Source organism: Lycorma delicatula, chromosome 1 (assembly GCF_047948215.1).
Source record: "Lycorma delicatula isolate Av1 chromosome 1, ASM4794821v1, whole genome shotgun sequence".
In the NCBI taxonomy this organism is placed as follows: domain Eukaryota; kingdom Metazoa; phylum Arthropoda; class Insecta; order Hemiptera; family Fulgoridae; genus Lycorma; species Lycorma delicatula.
The window spans coordinates 230,247,265-230,269,887 of NC_134455.1; the positions used below are offsets into that span (position 1 = coordinate 230,247,265).

Below are 22,623 nucleotides of genomic sequence, written 5' to 3' on the forward strand. Positions count from 1 at the left end.
AGTAAATAAGGATTTGGTATTTTATGCAATTGGAACAATATCATACGGTATGTAGATCTAATATCTAAAAAGTAGTTTAGGAGAATCAGATTTCTGCAATACTACTTGTATTAATAGAAATAATGCTACATAGTGCAGAATGAAATTTATGAATTTCTAATAAATCTTAAATAAATATTTAATATTCATTAATAATCCATAATAAAATAAAAATATTAATTATTTTTAATGGTACTTCCTGATACTATGTATATTGGTGGCAGATCATGAGGCAAATACATAAATGCATGCATATATATTGAATGTGTACAAATGCAGATATAATTAGTATATATCTGTTTACTAATCTACATTAGAAATTAAATTATTTTATTTTTTAATATAGAAACATACATTATTAACAAAGAAAAACTATCTTAAAAAAAAACAAAACAAAAAAAGAAGTTGTTTCTTAAAAGATAAGAGTATATGATATGAGATTAAAAGTAAATTTATTACACTTATAAACATCAGTTAAATTTTATTACCTTCACGTTCCTCAGCCATCACAGTATGACAAAGTGCTAAGAGCCTGAAGAATGTATGTACATCCTCATCTTCTCCCTTTTTTACAACATCCAGAAGTGACTTATCATAGAATCTAAAATCTGCTTCGTGATTTGGATTAAATGAAAAATCTATTTTCTCTGTAGTCTGAAAAATATGAAAACAGTAAAGTTAAAAATTACTGGAATACATTAATAAATTAATATTTCTTATTAACCAACCAAGATTTTAAAATTATTAAACAGATCTTACACATGTAGTAGTAGAATAAAAATTACATAAAAAAAGAATTGAAAAAATTAACTTTTAATGCACTTTCCATGCACTAAACCTTTTTGTACATTTCCTAAAGTTTGTGGGCATTAAAAAGAGTATCCAACATATCACCAAATCTGTCCTATAAGAAAATATTAAAAACTGACTTTTAAATTTAACTAGTCATTATCAAACAAATAGAATGGTGCCATGACCTACGATAGAAGTGTTTAAATAGTTAATGTGAAGAAATGACATATCATCGATGCTGCCCGACAGTAAACACAACAGCTATAACAGAACTACTAATTGAACGAGTAAATTGTTTAATCTTCTTGTCCACTAATCAGAGAGTATATGTCAAACTGATAGCATGGATATTATCCATAACTTGTCATCTCTTCACATTACTTCTTAGAAAACAGTTTTTGGCATTCTTCCTTGTTCTGAGGGGCTACTTGAGTGAATTTATATTTCACTCTTTTTGATTTTTGGATGGCAGGGAATGGTGGGGCAACTCAAAAATTTCAAATAGAACCAATGATCATTTTTTAAAGAGTTCGAAGAGACAAGAAAAATGGTGCAATTAAAACTAAACTTTGATTGACCAATCCAAAATGGCAGCCTACAATGTGATTATTTTAGACAGCTAGAACTGCAATTGTGTGCTTCCTTTAGTTTTTGTTTGTTACTTGAGGTATTCTGATATTCTTTTTGTATATCTTCTTTAGTAAGAGAGGCTAACTCCATAAGCCCCAATTTAGAGTATTCAGCCTTCAGGGTGAGTAGGGGACAGGGGTGGCCCAAAAAATTTAAATGTGACTTATAGTCATGTTATCCTTGTCTTTAAAGTCTTTACAAGATAAACAAAATGGTATTGAAAAAATGAAATTCTGACTATTTAAACAAAAATGACAATCATAAATGTCATTACGTTAATTAAAAACTGAAAAAAATGAATTATAAATTTTTTTCAAATACTTTTTTAATTAAACTTACAGTATTGAATTTAAAAAAAATTAAATAGTAATTAATTAATTCATTTTTTATCATTAAAATTCTATTTCAAATGAAACTTTAAAAAAAATTTTATTTCATACGTTGGCAATATCAACAGCTGATCAACAAATACAAAGGTAAATTACATTTTCCAAAATTTATATTCATTGTTGTTTTTATGATAAGTAGCTAACAGATGTTATAACTGCATTAATGTTATTTTTTGATTACGTTTTGTATTTTTTTGATTAATAAGCTTAAATGAGTTTAAATTTACAAAGATAAAAAAATACAAAAGGTAAAAGACATTAAAGAAATCAAAATTAAAAAAAAAAACTTAATTTAGATTAAAAAAGGTTTAACCTGACTTAAAAACCTGGTTTTGTTTTTTAACTTAGTTAAAAAACCATTATCTAGAAAAAATTCATGCATTTTCTGCACGCCATCCTAATCAGATAATTTCCAGGATTGCAGTCAAATATTTCACAAAACAGTGTTAGTTATTGTTATAACTTTTTGTAGCCAACTTACGATTTATAAATCAGGTAATTGTTTCATGGAAACCATCCAATAATGATTGGTTTGTGTGTTTGGGAATCCATATCCACAGAGTGACACAAATGTCTAAATTACTTCATACTTTCTACAAATTTAATAAATCCAACAGAGATATTTGAACACATCACTAATTGGTGTCTAATTACCTTACCTACGCAAATATAATCTGCTTGTTCCAGAACTATCTTACAAAGATACTTTCTGTAAAAAGTACTGGTTCTGATTGATACATTGTATGTTCTCGTATTCACAGCCTAAAATTAATAATAGCTTTATAACAACCATACTTCTTTTTTCATCACCCCTTACTTTAATCAACTGGATGTTTGTGTAATGGTGAGCATGCTGGTATTTAGATGACTTCAGTTTGATTCCCAGCAAGGGTCTGGTATTCTTTCACCCTTCACTTCAACCATTTCATCATTCTTGTTAAAATATGCTTAGAAGGTTGTAGTATTAAAATAAATTCAATCCATGCATGGGTAGAAAGAACCAGTCGGAAAGTGGCAGACAGGGGAAAATATCCATTTTCAGGAGAATCATAAGCCCTTGATGTTATGTGTGTGGGGAATGAAAGAAAGAAATTCAAATGAAAAATGGAGTCAGGCAGAACATGTTTTTGAGAAATCCTTTGAAACTACTGCAGAAAACATTAAATAGCAGCAATTTTGGTTAAGGTTGTTGTAGCCCAAAGTTATTTATGTAAAAAGTTTTGGTTTAAATACCATTTAAAATGATGTGTCACAGCTCTACCCTTTCTGTTTAAAATTCTTGTTGTCCACCTATGAGAAGCTCCCTAGGTGCTTGGGGTGTGAGATCTCATTTAAAAAAATATATAATTTTTAAGTATGAGGAATTGCTAAATTTCATTTTTCTATGTTTAAACGTAGCAAAATTGATTGTAAAAATTACTTAAGGGTTGCCATACATTTTAACTCCAGGTGTATACAGAGTATGTCAGTGAAGCAGGAAAATTAAAACCGAATTTAAATAAGTTTTTATTTTAATGTGAATGTTTCTATAATATTTTGTTAAGTAACATTTGTAGTTTTATTTTTTTAGAAAACAATGCTGACATGAATGGCATTACAACCTATGTATTCTTTAGTCTAAATTGAAAATTTTCCATTACTTGCTGTTACAGGCCTCATATGCAATGCATACAACTTTTTCTTGAATTTTTAAGTTCTGTTAATGTTTACGGTTGCTTAATGAACACCTTGCTCTTGAGCAAACTCCAAAGAAAAATGTTGCATGCAAACTTTAACTGGGCAATGTCCCATTTTGGAATATGATTAAAGCAATAATAAATATATGAAAATTATGACTTGTAGAATTGTCTTGCTGGAAGCACATAATTTGTGGAAATTTAACGAATTCTTGCCTCAAAATAGTTCTGTCCATGTTTGTGTAACTTGATGCAGTAATGGTTGCATCGTTTCCTCTATTACTTTGAAAAAACAATGGTTCAATAATGCCAGGTGACGAAAGTGCACAACACACTGTGACCTTCAGAGTATGCAATGGTCTTTCATGTAATTGAAATGGGTTTTCAGTGCTTGATTATCGACTATTCTGCTTTTTTATGCAACTGCTCTGGTGAAAATGAGCTTCGTCTACATAAACATATGGTGGAAAAATTTTCATCACCATCCAAATGCTGTAACATTTCTTGGCAGTAATCCATGCGAGCAACTAAATTAACATCTTCTAATTCCTGAACAAAGTTGAATTTTATTGGGTTGAAAATTTAAGTCCTTATGTAAGCTTCAACGGATCGATAATTCACTATATTCACTGCTAATGCATATATATTGACAGAATTTTTGTACTGCATATTATGGCAGATCGAACTCTATCAGTGTTTTCTGGGATTTTAACACTTTTTGCTGCTTCTTTTAAGTTTTAAATTTAATCTGGACCAAGTTTTCTCAAACATTTTAACTGCATGAACAGACAGTACCCGTTTATGACGCGGAATATTGAACTGACTGTGAAATGACTTTCGTACAGTTGTCACATAGTAACCGTTCTTACAAAACAATTCAACACAGAAAGCATGATGTGCACTTGACTCTATACCATGTTTACTCAATGGCGTTAAATGATTGACAATATATCAAGTTCAGTACCCTCACCCAAACATCAAATGAATAACCTAGTGTTTAAATTTTCTCATTTCACTAATATGCCTATATATATATATATATATATATATATATATATATATATATGTGTGTGTAAATTTAATTGGCATAAACAGTATGATTTAAAATCACAAAAAATAATTTACTGGTAAAACCTATACAAAAACCTAAAAATAATAATAAAAACATAAAAAAAATAATTTAAAATCATTTGTAAATATATTTCCAACATAAATATATCAGTTTATCATAATGATAATGAGGAAGTGAACCAAGAACTCAGAAAAGAAAAAAAATCAATCTTTAAAAAAATTATACAATCCACCCAAAATATATTACTGACCAAACAAATGAAAATCTCAGGGAGTCAAATTTGTACTGTAGGGAGGATGTGGTAATTAATATCTCCTAACCCATTTTTCCAATTGTTTCTTGGGTCAGCTGGGCGGTGTGAGGGCGAGCATTTTGAGGGCGCGTAGCAACATCACGCCATTTCTTTGAGATCCGCGACATTTTTCTCTTATTGCTAGTTTTACTTTTTTCATCAGAATGTCTGAGTAGTAGACATTGTTTATTGTACACTGATTTTCCAAATAATAAAAAAAGACGACACCCTGGACATCTCAAAAGACGGCCACCATGACTTTTTCCGCTGATGCTTGCGTTCTGAATTTCTTTCGGACAGGTGAGCTGGTGTACTTCCATTCCAAGCTTTGTTATTTGGATTCTGGTTCAAAATGGTAAACTCAAGTTTCATCACACGTTAAAATATTGTTTAGAAAAGGATCGGTAACCTTTCCTTTCACAGCGTTTTTTCAAGTCTGTACACAGTTTGAGTTTTGTTTCCTTGTGTTGTTGCGTCAACTCTTTCGAGAGTCACCTTGCACTTGTTTTGCTGCACTTGAGCTTGTTACTGATAACGTTATGAACAGTGTCAACACTTATTGCAGGTGGTTTTGTTGTTTGTTCAACTGTAATACGTCGATCTTCACGAATAATTTCGTCAATGCGGGTTTTAAGCGAAGGAGTTGACACTTCAACTAACCGGCCAGGACGTTGCTCGTCAACCACTGAGGTTCGACCGTTTTTGAACTGTTCTATCCACTTATAAAAATTCCCGCGGTTCATACAGCTTTTACCGTACTGTAAAATCATTCGAGAAAAGATTTTAGCCGATTTTTCACCTTCAGAAAGTAAAAAAACGGATCACTGAATGTTGATCAACTAATGTGGAAACTTCAACCGAACACGCCATCGTTAAATACAATATTACAAACAAAACAATTTTTATCCGTCAGCTGTTTTCAGCTCATCCCAGTGATGCCAACCTAAAATCATAAAAGTACAAAACTCCTCCTACAAACTGTTTCATGTCTACATCAATTTGTTTCTTTAATTATTGAATGTCCCCTGAATATATATATTTAAAAAAATAGATTGTTTTTGTGTGCACATATATATATATATATATTGTAATTAATAGCTATTAACAGAAATCACCTATAAACATCCTAAGATAGCAAGCGTAATATAAACTTATCATCTTTACCACAAAAAGCATTTCAAATTCATAGATTCATCATCAGTTATAAAATACTCTGGTGATAGATTACCATTGTTACTTGTAAAAACTGATAATTATCTCTTTTTTGAGATTACAAGCATCAACTGCTGTGAGATCATTAGCCCAATGGAAATTTGTAGCATATGAAAAGTGCCTTGCCTGACTAGGCAAGGCATTGGATTACTGGGATTTGAACCCGAGACCTCCAGATTAAAGGCTGAGACACCATGGAGATCGACTCTTGCTGTGTTAGTATTTTAGGAGATTTTTGTAAATATATAATTTTATTATGTTTAAATTCATTATAACTTGTTAATTGTGAAAAAAGATTCTCTAATGATAATGGCTTGCTATTGAAAGCACATTTACTTATATATATTTATACATATAGACATACATATTTATACACATATACGTGCACACCTTTTATTTATATAAATTATAATTAAAATTCCAGTCTGATTTAAATGTTCTTAAGATTCACTTGATCACACAGATAGTGATAATCAGTATTTGATGAAAGAGAAATGATCAGATCCAACTTTTTGCTCTTTTTCCTTTATTTCTTTTTTCCTTTTTATATATCGGATATTATTTACATTAATCGATTTTACATTAATCGATTCAACTATTTTTCATTACTTTAAACTGGATATTATTACTGCATTAATTAATTCAACTGTTTTTCATTACTTTAAACTATAATTGGGAATGAAAAACAAAGATAGTCCAAAAATAGAAAGATATCTCTCTCATTTTGGGATTTCTGTGCATTTTTATACTGTAACATTGCATTCTATTGAATATTTTATATTAATTTACTAGTCCGCAGTGAAAATATAAAAACCCAATAAAATGATACTAAGAATAAAAGTTCTTTTTGGATCATGTTTACATACCTCACTGACTTCTAGAACCTCTCCAGTTGTTTTATCATATATTTCACCATAACATATACCAGAAATTGAACATTTATTGAAAGCCATTATATTTCTAGTAAGGGTTCCAGTCTTATCAGAGAAAATGTATTGAATCTGTCCAAGTTCTTCATTTAACGTTGTGGTTCGTGCTTTTGCTGACATTTTACGTCTCTCACAGTACATTTTCTCATCCCAGTTAATTAAAAAACTTTGAACAAATCTAATCACTTCCACACTGTAAAAAAACAAGCATGAATGAAATATATTTTTAAGAAGAAATAAAATAGTATTAGTTTCAATAATGTTTAGGATAATTAAAACCAAATGAAGCCCAAATTTGATAATGAAGATAATTGAGAAAAACATAAATAATTAACTTACTACTTGCCTTATAAATTAGTGTATATATCATCAGCCTGAAGACTTGTATGACCACTAGCTACTGCTAAGGAGAAAAAATATTAATTCTAGAGATGTGCAGTAAGTGTCTGATCCTTTCCACTAGAAAAGATATCTATGATAATTTAAATCTATCTTTCTCCATCATCAATTAACTAACAGTTAGTATAAAGTATAGTCAGAGGACTATGAATATAAATTACCGTAAATTTTACTAATTTGACATTTTTACTAATTTAAAGGCTAAACTAAGAAATTGTAAAGCCATGGTGTATATTTTAAATCCAACTAAAATTCTTAATAGGGAGAGAACTTCTTCCAAGCAGTAATGAGATTTGCAGGACTGATATTCATGGTTCATTCTAAGACACAATCTCAACAAATTTTGTTGTTTTTGAATAATTATGAATTAACTTAAAAATATTTTGCTGGGCTTTCTTGTAGTGACTGATCCTCATAACTGACCTTCTTCAAGGAATTATACATCAAAAATTTGAATTTGAGCATGAATTCTCTGCTCTTCTTTGAAAGTGAATCAATGAATTTACTAATTAAAAAATACAGAGGTAGAAAACCTTATCAAAACCGATTGTTTTTTCTAACCTTTGTATAGTATTTATGTTAATATTACTTACTGAAAATAAATCACACCCTACTTTTGTTCGTTATGATAGAAAAAATTACAACAAACACTACCATAAAAGTTTCAACTCATTTGATAACATAAGCATGCGATGGTTGTGTTTTTCAGTTTTTGATAATTGATTCTTATGTATTTTTTTAGAGTTGCATTTTAAAATAACCTTTATTTTTTTCATCATGTCAGGATTTTTCGCAAATTGCATATTTCAAAATTTGTAAAAGGTTAAAAATTGTGAAAATGTGATACAGTTAAATATATATAAAAATTTTTTTTATAATAAATTAATATAAAATATTCACTTTTTTGGTTTATACTATTCATTCTTACAGCTAAACTGATTGGTCTGAAGAGGAGGATGTGGGGGATCATTGACCCCTTAATTTCTAATGAAAATTGTCACAAAATAAGCCTTATTTCTATAATAGTGCGTTTTTAAATTAATTTATTTAATTAATTTTTATGAAGTACGTCATGCCTTTGGAAACCACTGCCCCTCTTCACCCACCCACAATGACGAAGTATGTAAAATAATTACAATTTTATTCCATGTGTTAAAGTTTCTTTGGACTGTTTATACTCTGCTTTGTACCTTTCCTTCTATGTTCTCTGTAGGGTTCATCTCGGTGTAACATCTTCCAGTAGTCTGCCATCATCGTAGTAGTCATTCTCCTTGATACCTCCTTGAGATTTCTTTCATGTTCTGATGAAATCTCTTTCACTCACTCATCTCTTTGCTGACAGCACCCAGATTTTCAGGAAAACAGTCCACATGTGAATTTAGGAAGTGAACCTTCAAGTTCATAGAACAGCCTATTTTTGTACTTCTGCAGCATGTTCTCAATGATTGATTTGAAGTTTGTATCTTTCTTATTGCTCAGAAACTTAGTTACTATGTGTTTAAAGGCTTCCCAGGCATATTTTTCTGCAACATACATTCGTTTCTCAAAATTAACATCTTTGAGAAGTTTTCTAATGTCAGCACCAGTAAAGACACCCTCTTTTATTTTGGCTGTTGATAAGACTGAAAATTTGTCACGGATATATTTAAAACATTTACTTTCTTTTGGTAAGACTTTGACAAATTGCTTCATCAAGCCTAACTTGATATGCAAAGGTGGAAGGAGAACTTTATTTGGATCTATGAGAGCCTTTTGAAGCACATTTTTGGTTCCAGGTTCTAAGGAAGCTCTTTTTGGCCAATCTTTCCTTTTCCAATGATTTTCTCTGTCTCTGCTATCCCATTCACACAAAGAACAAGGTAATTTTGTGTATCCTCCTTGCTGTCCTAGGAGCATTGATATTAATTTGAGATTGCTGCATGTAATCCACTTATAATTGTCATTAATTTTATATAATAATTTTATATAATTTAATATAATTGTCATAATTTTATCGAGAATGAATTCCAAATTATTGTAATCCTCTTTTAAATGGGCAGAATGTCCGACTGGTATTAACAGATACGTAACATATACGTATTCCCATTGTGAAGAAGAATAACTTTGAGACTTCTTTTGGATGAATTTATGAAGTCTCCAAAAGGTACTTTTGTATGGAATGTTAAATTGAGTCAAAATTCCACGTACATCAGTGCAGAAGACTAATTCTTCTGAAAAATATGAAAAAAATCCTTTTCTCTGTATCTGAACCAGGAAAATGAGGTGCCAGCTGCGAGCAGGTTCTTCTCTTTAAGCCTCGAAAAAACAATTCTCAATTTTCTTTGGTCAAATGAAGTCTCAAACCAAATCGTTTAGTTCAGACTGTAAATAAAGCTTTGGTATACAGTAATCTTCGAGTTTGTACTCCTCGATGTTATCTTTATTTAAATCACTTGTGGGGCCATCTATTTCAGGTGAATTGGGACTGATATGTCTGAACCATGAGGAACCGGGTGTAAAGCAGATGGTGTATTTGGATAGACAATTTTCTATCCAAACACACCAGTCAAAAAAAAGTAACAATCATTGGTATGATTTCATGGCTCTCACTACATCATTGGAATTCCATATCTGAACAGCTGTTTTGTTCACCCTCTGACCACTATCTAAATCCTTCAACACATGTGTAGCAAACATAGTGGGGGTGGCCAAGTTTTGTCTTGATTTCCTATTTTCACTCTGAAATACATGAAGTACACTTGTCAAACGAAATTGTTATATTTCTTTTTTGTCTTTCCACCATTAACTCACCACAAATGTAATAAAAATAATCTGCATAATCTTTGCAGCCTCTTGAAGCCATTTTGAAAATGGAAAGTTTGTTTTATGGACTGAAAATATATTTTCCATTTACAAAAACACACTTGATCATTGAAGTTGGATAAACCTCGATTTACACACACTGGTGTTTGAAACAGCACTGATAGTAGTTAATAAAAGTTTTTTGGTTAAAATCTAACCAGCAAGATTGATTTTACTTTTTATCCAAGTAGGAACTCTATATATCCTTGCTGAAAGAACACATATATTTTTTAACAAACATATATTTTTTAATGAACTCTTTTTAATTAATCATATTACTTTCACATTGCTCAATAATATATGCTTTTAAGCAATAATGGATTTCACTGAACTTTTTCATGTTATTAAGTTCAATGCAGACAGTGAATAATGATGGCTTTTGTGTACTAATCTATGGTTGTTGTTCTTCTAGCAGTTTAGAAGAACAATGAGAACAATAAAAAATTTTATTAATTTGTTATTAAACAAGTTAATAAAATAATTAAATACAAAATGAATTTAAAAAATACATGTACCAGTATACATATTATACCCCCTCTCTCACTCACTCACTCTCTCACTCTCTCACTCTCTCTCTCTCTCTATATATGTATATATATATGTAAAGAAATAAATAAATATAAGCTATAAATAAATGTACTAAAAGACCATTTTAAACTAATAAAAGATAAAAAAATTTCAAATATAATATCTCTCTTAAGTTAATGGAAAAATAAAAATGTTAGGAAGAGTCAGAAACTAATGGCTTAATTCAGGTCCATACTGCCATTAGTATTTATTTTTTCACAACAGTTTATCAGCAAGCTGAATTAGTTCACAGGTACATTCACTACCACATTAAACCTCATTAAAAACTCCACTGCCTAGTAGAATGTTCCAGCATGGGTATCCATTATGGAGCAAGTGTTGTAGTAGGAAAATTTTCATGATACCTTTCCATGAAGGGATAAAGATTATCAAAGAATAAGAATAGAGCAAGGAACAATGAACCCCAGAAGGCAACCATTTGATCAGGGAAATAGCGCACCAGGATCTCTACTTTAAAACTTCAGTTGTTTTACAAGGTATGTTAACTTTTTTAATCATCATGAACATTTATATTTCTTTGTGAGTCTGAATTATAATAGTACTTTTCATATTTTTTGGTAACTCTTATGATAATTACCTACATTATTATTCATCTAAAAAACCTACTAAAGCAGTTGAGTAAAATTTGTTTTAAAATTAAATTTAAAATTCTCATTATGCAACTAAACATTTATAAACATAGTTTCATTTCATCTTACCTTACATATAATGAAATAGGCACTACTGTATTTAGAACAATTACATATGAAAAAAACACAAGAAGAGATATAACAATGGCTCCAAGCCATGGAGGATCTTTAGGAATAATGTTATCCCACGGGAGAAAAATTTGAAAAATATATCCCATCTTCAACTCCCAAATACCACAAGCAATCATACAGAACAGGCATATTCCAAGAAGAAAGCAGACAATCTGTGTAAAGAAAGAATGAATCAAGTTAAATTTTTTTTTAATATTAAAAAAAATACTGAAGTACAAGTTAATAGCTAAATAAAAATAATTTACGTTAATAATAATAATTTTTTTATGTTTACCAAGGCTCCCACACACCCTTACACCCTGCCATCTCCTCCTACAAATGTGACTCAGCAACCAGAAAAGAAACAAGCAGAATAAATGGCCTAAAGCCTTAATATAAAACACTTATTTGAAAATAATTATAACATTTATATATAAACATTTATTTTTGTTTTATCCAGATATCACAGTCTTCATAATCATAATAAATATCAAATATAAAACAATTATACAGATAAACATTGAACTCATACTGATAAATGTGAGTACAAATAACTTACAGAAATTACATATATATATATATATATATAACACATCTCATGACTCCATACTTTATGCAGCTGACTTTTAAATTTCACCACTTTCCCATTAAAAATGTCAATTTTTAAATTTATGTCAGTCTTAAAGTAGAGATATCACCATCAATGTAGATATGCAATAATTTATATATATATATAATTTTCTATTTTCTATTTTTCTATATCTCACTTGAAGCAGTGTTAATTTCGTGAGACTGCAACGTTTATCATAATTTTCATCTGAAGGAAACCTCTACCAGTCCAAAACAGCAGATTCCTCTTTTGAACTCTCTCAGTTTGAGCAGAAGTATGTTGCCGATCACTATTCCAAATAGTTGAACAGTATTCCAGCACTAATCTAAGATTCATCTGAAACAGATGAATAATTGACTCAGCATGCTAGAAGTTTCTACTAATCCACTGGATTAATCCAAGATTCCTTCTGGTTCTGGAAACTAACCTACTAATATGTTCAGTAAATAGAAGCCGTTCATCAATATAAACACCCAGCTCCAGTACAGAATTGATACATTTAATTTTATCATGTCCACTCAGGTAATCAAATTTAAGTAATAGAGTTTTCCTAATGTAGGAGATGACTGCAGTCTTGCTTATGTTCAAACTCATAAGGTTCCTTATGGACCTCTAAACAATCTTTTTTATATCATCTTGGAGGACAGCCCTACATCATCAGATTCAACAATCTTTCGACAGATCTTAAGATCATCAGCGTATAAAAGACTGGACAATAAGTCATTGAACACATCATTAATACAGAGGATGAAAAGCAATGGGCCAAGATTCAACCCTGTCAAACAACAATGTTACTTGAAATACTTTGAACTCCCATAGATTTTAACTCTAAATGTTCTATTGTGGAAATAGGAGTGAATCCATTTGACCATTCTACTGTGAACTCCAAGTCTGTGAAGCTTACTCAGCAAAATACCATAGGGAATGGCATCAAATGTCTTTTGGAAGACAAAGTATGTCAATTGTAGCACTATTTAAAAACAACAGAAAACAAAATTCATCATGTCTATAAGATTAGTAAAAGTTGACCTTTGAGAGATAAAATCATACTGTTCGGGTACAATTAGATGACACAAAGAATTATAAAAATAAACATGAATGATTTTCTCAAACATTTTTGAAGCCAATCATAAAACAGAAATAGGTTGGTAATGTCACTCAGATTTCCTGTTTTAGGAACCGGAGTAACAAATGCCTTCCACACTTCAGGAAATCTCCTGTTTTCAGACTGAAGTTAAATATTCAACACAGAACTGGAGCAGTCAGATCACTGATTCCTTTGATTACAGTTGGAGACAACTTATACCAACTGCAACTATACATCATTGACATTATCAAAGGAATCAACATACCAACATCTCCATCACTGATATCATCCAGACTTGGATAAACATCAGCAGGATGAAGACAGGGTGAATATATTTACCGAAGTTTTTTATAATAGACGAGAATCAGTAATTAATACCTTATTAACATTTATGGGATGAATATATATTGATTGATTTACACATAAAAATTTTAACATATTTGTGGAAGTCTGATGGCTTAAAGTTAAGATTTCTTTCAGCCTGCCGCGCTCTATGTTTTTTGTCTAGAGCCAAAAAGACTTTGGCTGCTCTTCTATGCTAGGCAAACTGCAAATAATTAGCAACCTGGTTTGTTTTCTTGAAACGTTTATGCCATTTCTTCTTGACTTTTAAACAAACAATCAGTTTCTTGGAAAACGACTATGTCGGGCAACTGTCAAAGGGACAAATCCTTCCATTAATGCAGTCAGTTTGTCTGTGAATATTCTAGTTGCGATAGATGCATTACTAGAACAAAAATGGGATTCCAGTTGATATTTTTAGCTGCATGACAAATCTGAGGAAATCCGTCCTCTTATAGTTTAATCCGTCCTTACATTAAATGAGCCTTTATCAATCATTAATACTGCTGGTACTGAGATAAAAATTGGGTCATAAAACATATCTGGTGGGACAAGATAATTCTCCCCTACAATGACACCTACACACTATTACTAATAACTAGATCAAGAATAGAAGCACAATGAACAGGGACTGTAAGATTGAACTGAGAAAGGCAGAGGAATCCCTAAATTCAAATAAAAATCCTGCTTCTTCTTAACAAACTAAATATTTAACTTCTTAGGTAGGTATTTAAGTATCATGTGATACTCACCTCACACGACCCACAAAGCTGATCTTAGATTCAAGTAGATGGCTACTTGAAAATGTTACTGATTCGCAGTCTTCATGGGAAGACTGCGAATCAGTAACATTTTCGATGAACAAACCTACAGCAGTCTTTCTAGCCTTCTTCACTGGTCCTCCAATAGTTTCTGAGATTCCTTGTGACATCACAAAAGGGCTAATTTTTGTAAAATTCCCTTCACTTTTCTTAATAACCAAATATTTAGGAATTGCTGAACCTTCGATCGAAACTTAGTTCGATCCGACTTTTCCTTATTGTAGACTTCAAACTCTTCTTTCGCTTGGGATTTAAGACAAAGGTTCTCCAGAGCGAGGATTTTATGTGGACCCTGTGCTACAGAAAGTGTGGAAGTATACTGTTCCACAAAAAGGTTGAAACGGGTGGAGAAACGGGTGGGCATGACGCGGATCACTGACCCTGCCTAGGTTCCTCCAGTCAGCTGCCTTCCACAGGTTTAACCAGAGCAGGGAAGTCAGGTACTGCCTGACCCGCTATACCATCATCCCAGGGCACGCACGTAGCAGTAAGAGCTCCGATCCCTTTACACATGGGACAATTCCTGCCAAGGGCCGAAGTGACTGACTTACGCTGAACGCCGCAAGACTTCGGCAGAGCAAGCTCATATCAACCTAGTTTCCACTACCGGGAAGGAGGATAAGCACTCTCCGTCCGCATTCCGTTCAATGTCGGCCAAATCAGGCCACGGTCAAGCTTCCTGAAGTTGTTGCAACCAACGAAACTGAGAAGCACAACCGCGACCAGCTCGGACCGCCAATCTTGTATTCTACAGGCGAGTTCCTGAGCAAAACTGTTGCCCCGTCGGCTGACATAAGTGAAATTATCAAACTATCAAGTCGTTGCCCGCCCCGTACATGTGCGTAGATTTAACTGCACTGACGTGGGGTTAGATTTTTGCCCGGGACATTATTACTTCTATTTCTTTCTTTATGGTTACAGATATAGACTGCTGTGGTCATTAGCCCTTTTACCAAACAAGAAAAATATTACTTTCCTTCTTTTCTAGCGAAATCATTAGCGAACTAGTCAGAAAAGTAGTCTTGTTAGATAGATCATCTAGATACAGACTTGTCATAAAACATTAAAGATCCCAAAAGAATATAAGATGACAAGATTATATAGGGCCCTTGTCATTTAAAAATATGCGATCCATTTCTAAAGAAATTCTAAATCTATCAAAAGAACTGCAGTCATATAATTATTAAACACCTCATCCTTTCATTAGATATGTCAAAAGTTCATAAAAACTATGTACATTCTAATTTTCTATTACTCAGTTTTACCCTTAGGTCATCCTTTTTTTTTTCTTTTTTCCATCTTTCTGATGGCCTCGACGCCGAATTCCAAGGTGTCTGAGGCCTTGGGAATGGATTCTTCCGATCCTCCGCGGTAAATTACGGAGGATGTTTTGCTACCGGCATCAGATGATACCGGCTCAAATGGTGCGGTGAGCAATACATCAAGTCGAGACTTGATGCACTGACTCCGTAGGGGAAGACACTTGCTTTGTGACGATGCCGGTCATCATACTACTCCCTCCGTTCCTAGACCTGATAGGTTTTCCAAAGGTCATCTTCTAAACCTTCTTTCTTCTCAATTCCCTAAACGGAAATTTTTATCAGTTTGTGCTTTGGCATTTTCTGCATTTTGGTCTCACTTTCCTTCACCTTAGAACTGGTCGAAATCTCATTTCTCAGTGAAGAAGAACGCTTTTGTTTAATTATAGCTGTTTTCATCTTTGACGGCTTTTAGCTGCTATCCCTAATTGGACGATTCTTCAACTTCTGATTGACAATACATTCGACTATATTTCTAAGGCTAGCGCCAGTTCAGAGATCCCAACTATTGGTTTAAAGAAGGCTGCAGGAGTGACAGCAAGATGTGTATAAGATGAGACCTTTGGCGATCTACTAAAACACGATTTTTCTACCTTCGCTGACTTTTTAAATGGTCTTTACCTCCTTATTGATTTTTCTTCCGCATATTTCGTACATTTTCGTGAACTCGCAGTGTTATGACCATTGTAGTTGATATAAATCGATCGTTCCCTGACTGGTCATCTGGATGTAATGAGTCACCACATGCACAGATTTGTTTTCTCGTGCATCGTGCTGCTGTGTGTCCGAATTTCTGACATCCAAAACAGTGGTGTTGGGAAACGGACGTACATCTAGCGTACGAAATACAGCCTTTATTTTTTCAGGTCACTTAGGTCTGTTAAACGTCAGGACATGAAACGCTGAGAGTAAGGCTTCTCCGTTGTGTCGGGTGTTTAATCGTCGAAACGCTACAACTCCTTCTTTATGAAGCTCCTAGACTATTCTTCTTCAGTGCAGTTTAGAAAGTTCCTGCACAGAACAACATCTTGAGGTATTTAGCGTACCATGTGGTACAATCTCATGAGTTCCATCTTCTTGGCATTGAGAAGCTGTGACAACAGAAGGTCATTGATGGTTTGAACAAACAGTCCCGTAGCACACTTCCTTGTCTCCTTATTAGGTCTTCCTGCACCTTTGATAATCCCACGAGCTATCCCGAAAGAACTGATTTAAAAAAAACTCTTTCTTTCTTCTTTATCGCCAAATATTTTGGAATTGGTTCACAGATCTTATATCGAAACTTAGTTCGATCTTTCTTTTCTATATCACAAACTCGGCGTTCTTCCTTCTCTTCACTTGCGAAGACAGAAAGGTTCTCCTTGACTATGGTTTTTATGTGGACCCTCTCTCACAGAAACTGTGGAAGAAAATGTTAAAAAAAAAAAAGATTTTGTCACAAGATGCGGGCAGAGAGGTGGTTGGGATTGCCCCGATCTTTGATCCTGCATGAGTTTACCTAGTCAGTCGCCTCCCACAAATTTAGCCCGGCCGGGGAGTCAGGTACTGCCTGACCCACTGTACCGTTACCTCAGGGCTCGCACGTAGCAGTAAGGGCTGCGAAACCCTTACCCGTGGGACAACCCCTGCCAAGGGCCGAAATTACTCACGCTGAGCGACACAAGACTTCGACAAAGTAAGCTCACTCTCAACCCGGTTTCCACTATCGAAAGGAGGGATGAGCACTTTCCGTTCACACAACGTCCAACGTCGAAAAAATAGATCTCAGTCACGTCTCCCTACGCCGCTGCAAACAGCGAAACTAAGAAGCATAACCACGACCGGCTCAGACAGCTCAAGACCGCCTATCCCGTACTCGACATTGCACATGATATTGCTTCTAAGCATTACCACTGCCCCGACATAAGTGAAACGGGGAAGTACAAAAGTACCGTACCGCTGTCCGTCCCGGACGTATGCGTAGATGTAATTGCACGAAAGTGGGGTTGGATTCTGTCCGGGGCATTATTGCTGTTATTTTTTTTTTGTGCATTATATGGGCATTGACTTCTAAGTCACGTCAAAGTCTTACTATAAACGCATTAGTAATTTACTGGCATGTAGATAAGCAACTATTTTTTCTTTGCCATTTTCCAAATCAGCAGCGATATATATTTGTTAATCCATGCCTGTTTCTGAGATTTTGATAAATATATTGTACATTCTTCCAGTAGTAGCTCATCAGTTAATGATTTATTCCATACGCTGCTCATTGGTCTTTCTTCTCCGGTTAACAAATATGAATTTGTTATTCACGTGTGTCCGATTTTGAGTCTAGTCATCGCCACTTGTTTCTTGAAAATCAGTTTCCCGTCCCCAAAAATCAGACGAGAAAATATGTCAATGATTTTACAAAGCTGCAACTGAAAGTGATATCTCGTTTTACACTCAGAATTAGTTTGTATTATAATGAAAATTTTATTGAGGAAGAATTCAATTACGCTCTAAGTAAACATTGAACACTGCCGATGGTCTAGACAACATTCAGTACAAATTGATCAGAATGCTAGATGTCACTGCAAAGAAGAAAATACTAGAACTTTTTAATAAAATCACAACCAATCTTTTTTTCCCTATATTAATTTTTTTTTATATAGTTTTTATGTAAATCTTTCTCTTTTTTTATATTTCTTTTGTGTTTTTATTGGTTCTTTTATATTTTGGTTATTTGAGGATGTTTATTTTTTTATTTTGTCTTTTGATTTTAGAATTATTACTTTAATTTTATTTTTGGTTTATTTTTATATTTTTTTAAATATTTTAAATTGTTTATATTTTTATTTGAATTTAATTTTTTATATTTTTTTAGTTCTATGTGGTTTTTAAATCACTATTCTTTAGGGGTTTTATGAATCAATTTTTTGGTATTTCTTACTGGTACATATTCACAATTATAGAAAAAGTGATTATAGCTCCTATTCTAAAAAAATGGAAAACTCCCTTGGATGAACAGAACTACCATCCCATTTCACTTACTTGGGCATTAGGCAAAATTTTAGAGCATATGATAAATTATTGACTCCTGTCGGTGCTTAAAAAAGAAGAATGGATGTCATTCTATCAGATGAGATATTGAAAATTTCATTCTACAGCAGACCAGGTGATTAATATTGAAAATGCATTATTAAATAGTTTTTTGATTAATAAACACTGGTTGCCGTCTTCTCTTACTTAGAAAAAGCTTTTGATATGACTTCAAGATATTAAGATAATAAAATAATAAAGCAGAGTTATACACTATTCAGTAAGCTCTTCGCTTTATTTTATATTACAGTGATGACAGAGAATTTCGGTGCTCTGATTCCTTAAGTGCAATCATTGTATTAAGGATTAGGTTCACACATGATGCATTTGTTCAAGATGTCAACAGCAATTAAGAATCTCAAGGACAATGTGAAACAATATGTCTTCATATGGACACGCCAGTATTCCAGGAAAAAAAGTAGCTGATAGAGCAGCCAAAAAAGTGCTAAATATGAAAGAAGTTGTTGTTACTTTAGTCAGACTAGATGACTTAAAAACTATGTCACACAGGTCATAAGAAAGAAATGGTACAGGCAAATGGTAAGTCATACTAAACTCACTTCATCTTTCATGTTAGCAGAATAAAAACCAATATGTGGAAACTGTGACTCATAAGTCACAAAGATACATATAATAGAAGAGTGCATGTTACACAGAAAGCTCAGAATGAAGATAAATTAACTGAAAATCTGGTGATTGATTTATCTTATTTTAATTAAAGAGAAGAAAATTATCAAGTTTTGAAGAAAAAGTGGTCTGTTAGAGCGACTATGACTTTAACATGTAATACATGTTAGGATAAATGTTTAAGTTGACACCCTTTTCAACTTGTATTTTTCTAGGGTTTTATTGTTTTATAATAAGTCAGTTTTCCAGATGATCTGCTTAATAAGTCTGGCCTTTTGACTTAGTCACTTATTTTAGTGAGAGTGGGAAAGCTTTAGCTTGTGACAAGGGCTACGGTAGTTGATGATCACAGTAGTAGATGCCCACTAAAAAAAAAAATAATAATAATATCCCTCTGCACTGCTCTCTTATAGAAAATAACAAACAAACCAATTTATATTTTAATATTTATTATTTAACATACGAACAAATAAAAAATATTTCTATTTTAACTGATAATATTAAAAATCTACTTATAATTATTAAATGATTCCACATTTCTTTGTTGCTTCTATCTTTTCTATTTTGAGTAAAGTTTTTGAGAAGCAAAGTAATTTTGACAGAGTGTATGTATTAATCAACAGTAACTAAGAAATGTAATTATTCCACAATTTATACTTACACCAATTATGATAAAATTTAGGAGATGATCAATGCTTGTTCTCTTAAATTTTGTTTTACCAGAATTTTGCATCAGTTTTGTATCTTTACCAGCGAATACTACAACACCATAACACCATTCTGTATTTCTTAACACACAACCACGAAGTACAACTAGATCATTGTCCAAAGGATATCTGTAGAAAAAAAATTTTCAATTTATTTTTTATCAATAATAAAAATTAAATGTAATTGTCATCACTGAAAATTATTCTTTAAACAAATGTGAATTTTGAATAAATAATTCACTCAATTTACTCGACTACTGATTCATAAAATTGTTTGCACATCTTATTTTGATAATCATTATACTTAACATCTACAGAGCTTCATCTTTTTAGTATCTGTCATACCCTTCTGCATTTAATTTTTCAGTTTACTACTTTAACCACCTTACATAGCAGAATAATAGTTTCTAATAATTTTTATTATATCACTCATCTAAAAAAAAGAAAAGAATTAAAAATAAATTTTTAAATTGTCTGAATATACAGGAAACATATGAAAATTATCTGAAACAAACAATTTAACTTAATGTTTCATTCAGAATTGTTAAATCAGAGTCTGGAATGAACCACAGGAGCTTCTATTTCCTGTTTTAGTTAGGAAGAAGAATATGCAAAGAGAGAATAAGGTAATGATTGAGAGTGGGATTGGAAAAGTATATCAAAGATATATTGGCATGAAGAAAGAAATATGACATATAGACATTTGAAGGTTAGACAGAGTCATGGGTTCAATCAAACATTAGTATGGTGAGAAATGCACTTTAAACTTCTGAGTCCATGAAAATGACAGGAATAACAAGATAATTAAACCTTTCAGATTTAGAGTTGTCATCAAATAAATGTGCTGAGATCATCATAGCATAGAGAATCCTTAACTGATTTATCCAAGCACAAAATGTATAATGCATTATAATTTCTTATATATTTCTGATTAATCTTTTGGTCTTACATCATCTTTTCTATAAAACTTTTTAATGATTTTATATTAGTTTCTGTTCATGTAATAGTCCTATATACTCATGTTAAATAATAATCTAACTGTTAAATTATTTTTAAATAGTGTACCTTCGTCCTTTCCATGCTAGGGAACCTTCAAATTTATTAAGTAAATTGTTTGGTGCTTCACAAATTATCTCTCCATCAAAAGCCCCAATTTGAGCATCATTTTGTCCCATTGCTGCAGTCTCTGGTAAACACTGCCGACACTTGAGGTTAGTTTCACTGAAACAAGTTGTTAAAATCAACACATTTTCATTAATTGACTTATTAAATAAAAATGTTTAATTTGTGCCCATTTTAAATTCATTGGCCTTACACATGTTAGCTGTTATGGCCTGTCACTGAACTTTACTTTAATAACTTAACACTATCACAATAATAGCATTAAATAATAAATTAAATAAACTTTAAAAAAATGATAATAAAACAATTTAAAAAGTTGTACTAAAAAATAAAAATGAATATTTTTTTGAAGTATTAAAATGCTGAATTTACATTGTTCTGCCAAATTATAAAAACAAACAAACTATCACTAATTTATTTTAATAATGTGGCACCATTTTTAAAATGTTAAAATTTAAAGAAAAATTGAGAATTATTACTTTTTATTTTTTGTATTGCAGTATTTTTTTATTGGTTTAAAAAAATAGTTAAAAATCCAAATAGGCTTACATAATAAAACCTGCTGTTTATAAAAAGGATTGCTCACAAAAAAACTTAAAGATGAGAAACCTTCATCTTGATGAAAATAAGAAAGGAGTACAGGGGGTGATAAAGAGATTTCTACTAAGCATCAACTATGATTCTCTGGAATGCAGCAATATGTAATAAATTCTTTTAAGCTAAATTTTCCAACAAATTTTCTTAAACTTTTTGACAGGTGATATATGATGACAACAAATAATGAAACTATGTTCTCATACTGTTTACATGACAATTTATATTTTTGTGTAAAAAACATCTTCCACTTAAGTTACTTTGAAAAAAATATATTGGAGCCACCAAATGAATAGCTTCTACAAAACAAAAAAGAATCATCTATGTAGGTCCATCTGGTGAATGGCAATGCTTCAAATCACATAAATATATATACCATAAGGACTGATTTGAGAAACCTCCTTTTATTGAAGTCAGTCAAAAATTTTCTTAACACTTTATTTTTAATAAAAAGATGTAACATTTTTTTTTTGTTAACAAGTTTACAAAAATTATCATAAACCTTTGCCTCATTATTGCTGGTCTTGCATTATTATTGCTGATTATTTCAAAATAACATTTTTGAGTGATTTTATTTTTATTTTGTGGTAATTGGATTTCTATAAATATTATAAATATTTAATTTAACAATCATTACCAGTTGTGAATCAGATTACATTCTGTCAATTACATCTTAAAAGATGTACAGGTTATCTTAAATTAAAATGTTACCATTATGTTAACTTTATAAGG

General features: G+C 31.9%; 1 protein-coding gene across 1 annotated transcript in view; it reads right to left on the reverse strand.

Annotated features, from left to right (window-relative positions):
• Positions 1 to 22,623, reverse strand: part of ATP8B (ATPase phospholipid transporting 8B) — a 99,298-nt gene that overhangs the window by 59,041 nt on the left and 17,634 nt on the right. Inside the window, exons 5-9 of the mRNA XM_075354826.1 lie at positions 21,241 to 21,396; positions 20,130 to 20,304; positions 11,558 to 11,772; positions 6,969 to 7,224; positions 528 to 693 (exon numbers count right to left, since the gene is read on the reverse strand). Coding sequence (XP_075210941.1) covers positions 528 to 693; positions 6,969 to 7,224; positions 11,558 to 11,772; positions 20,130 to 20,304; positions 21,241 to 21,396 — 968 coding nt within the window. The remainder of the gene's footprint in view (positions 1 to 527; positions 694 to 6,968; positions 7,225 to 11,557; positions 11,773 to 20,129; positions 20,305 to 21,240; positions 21,397 to 22,623) is intronic.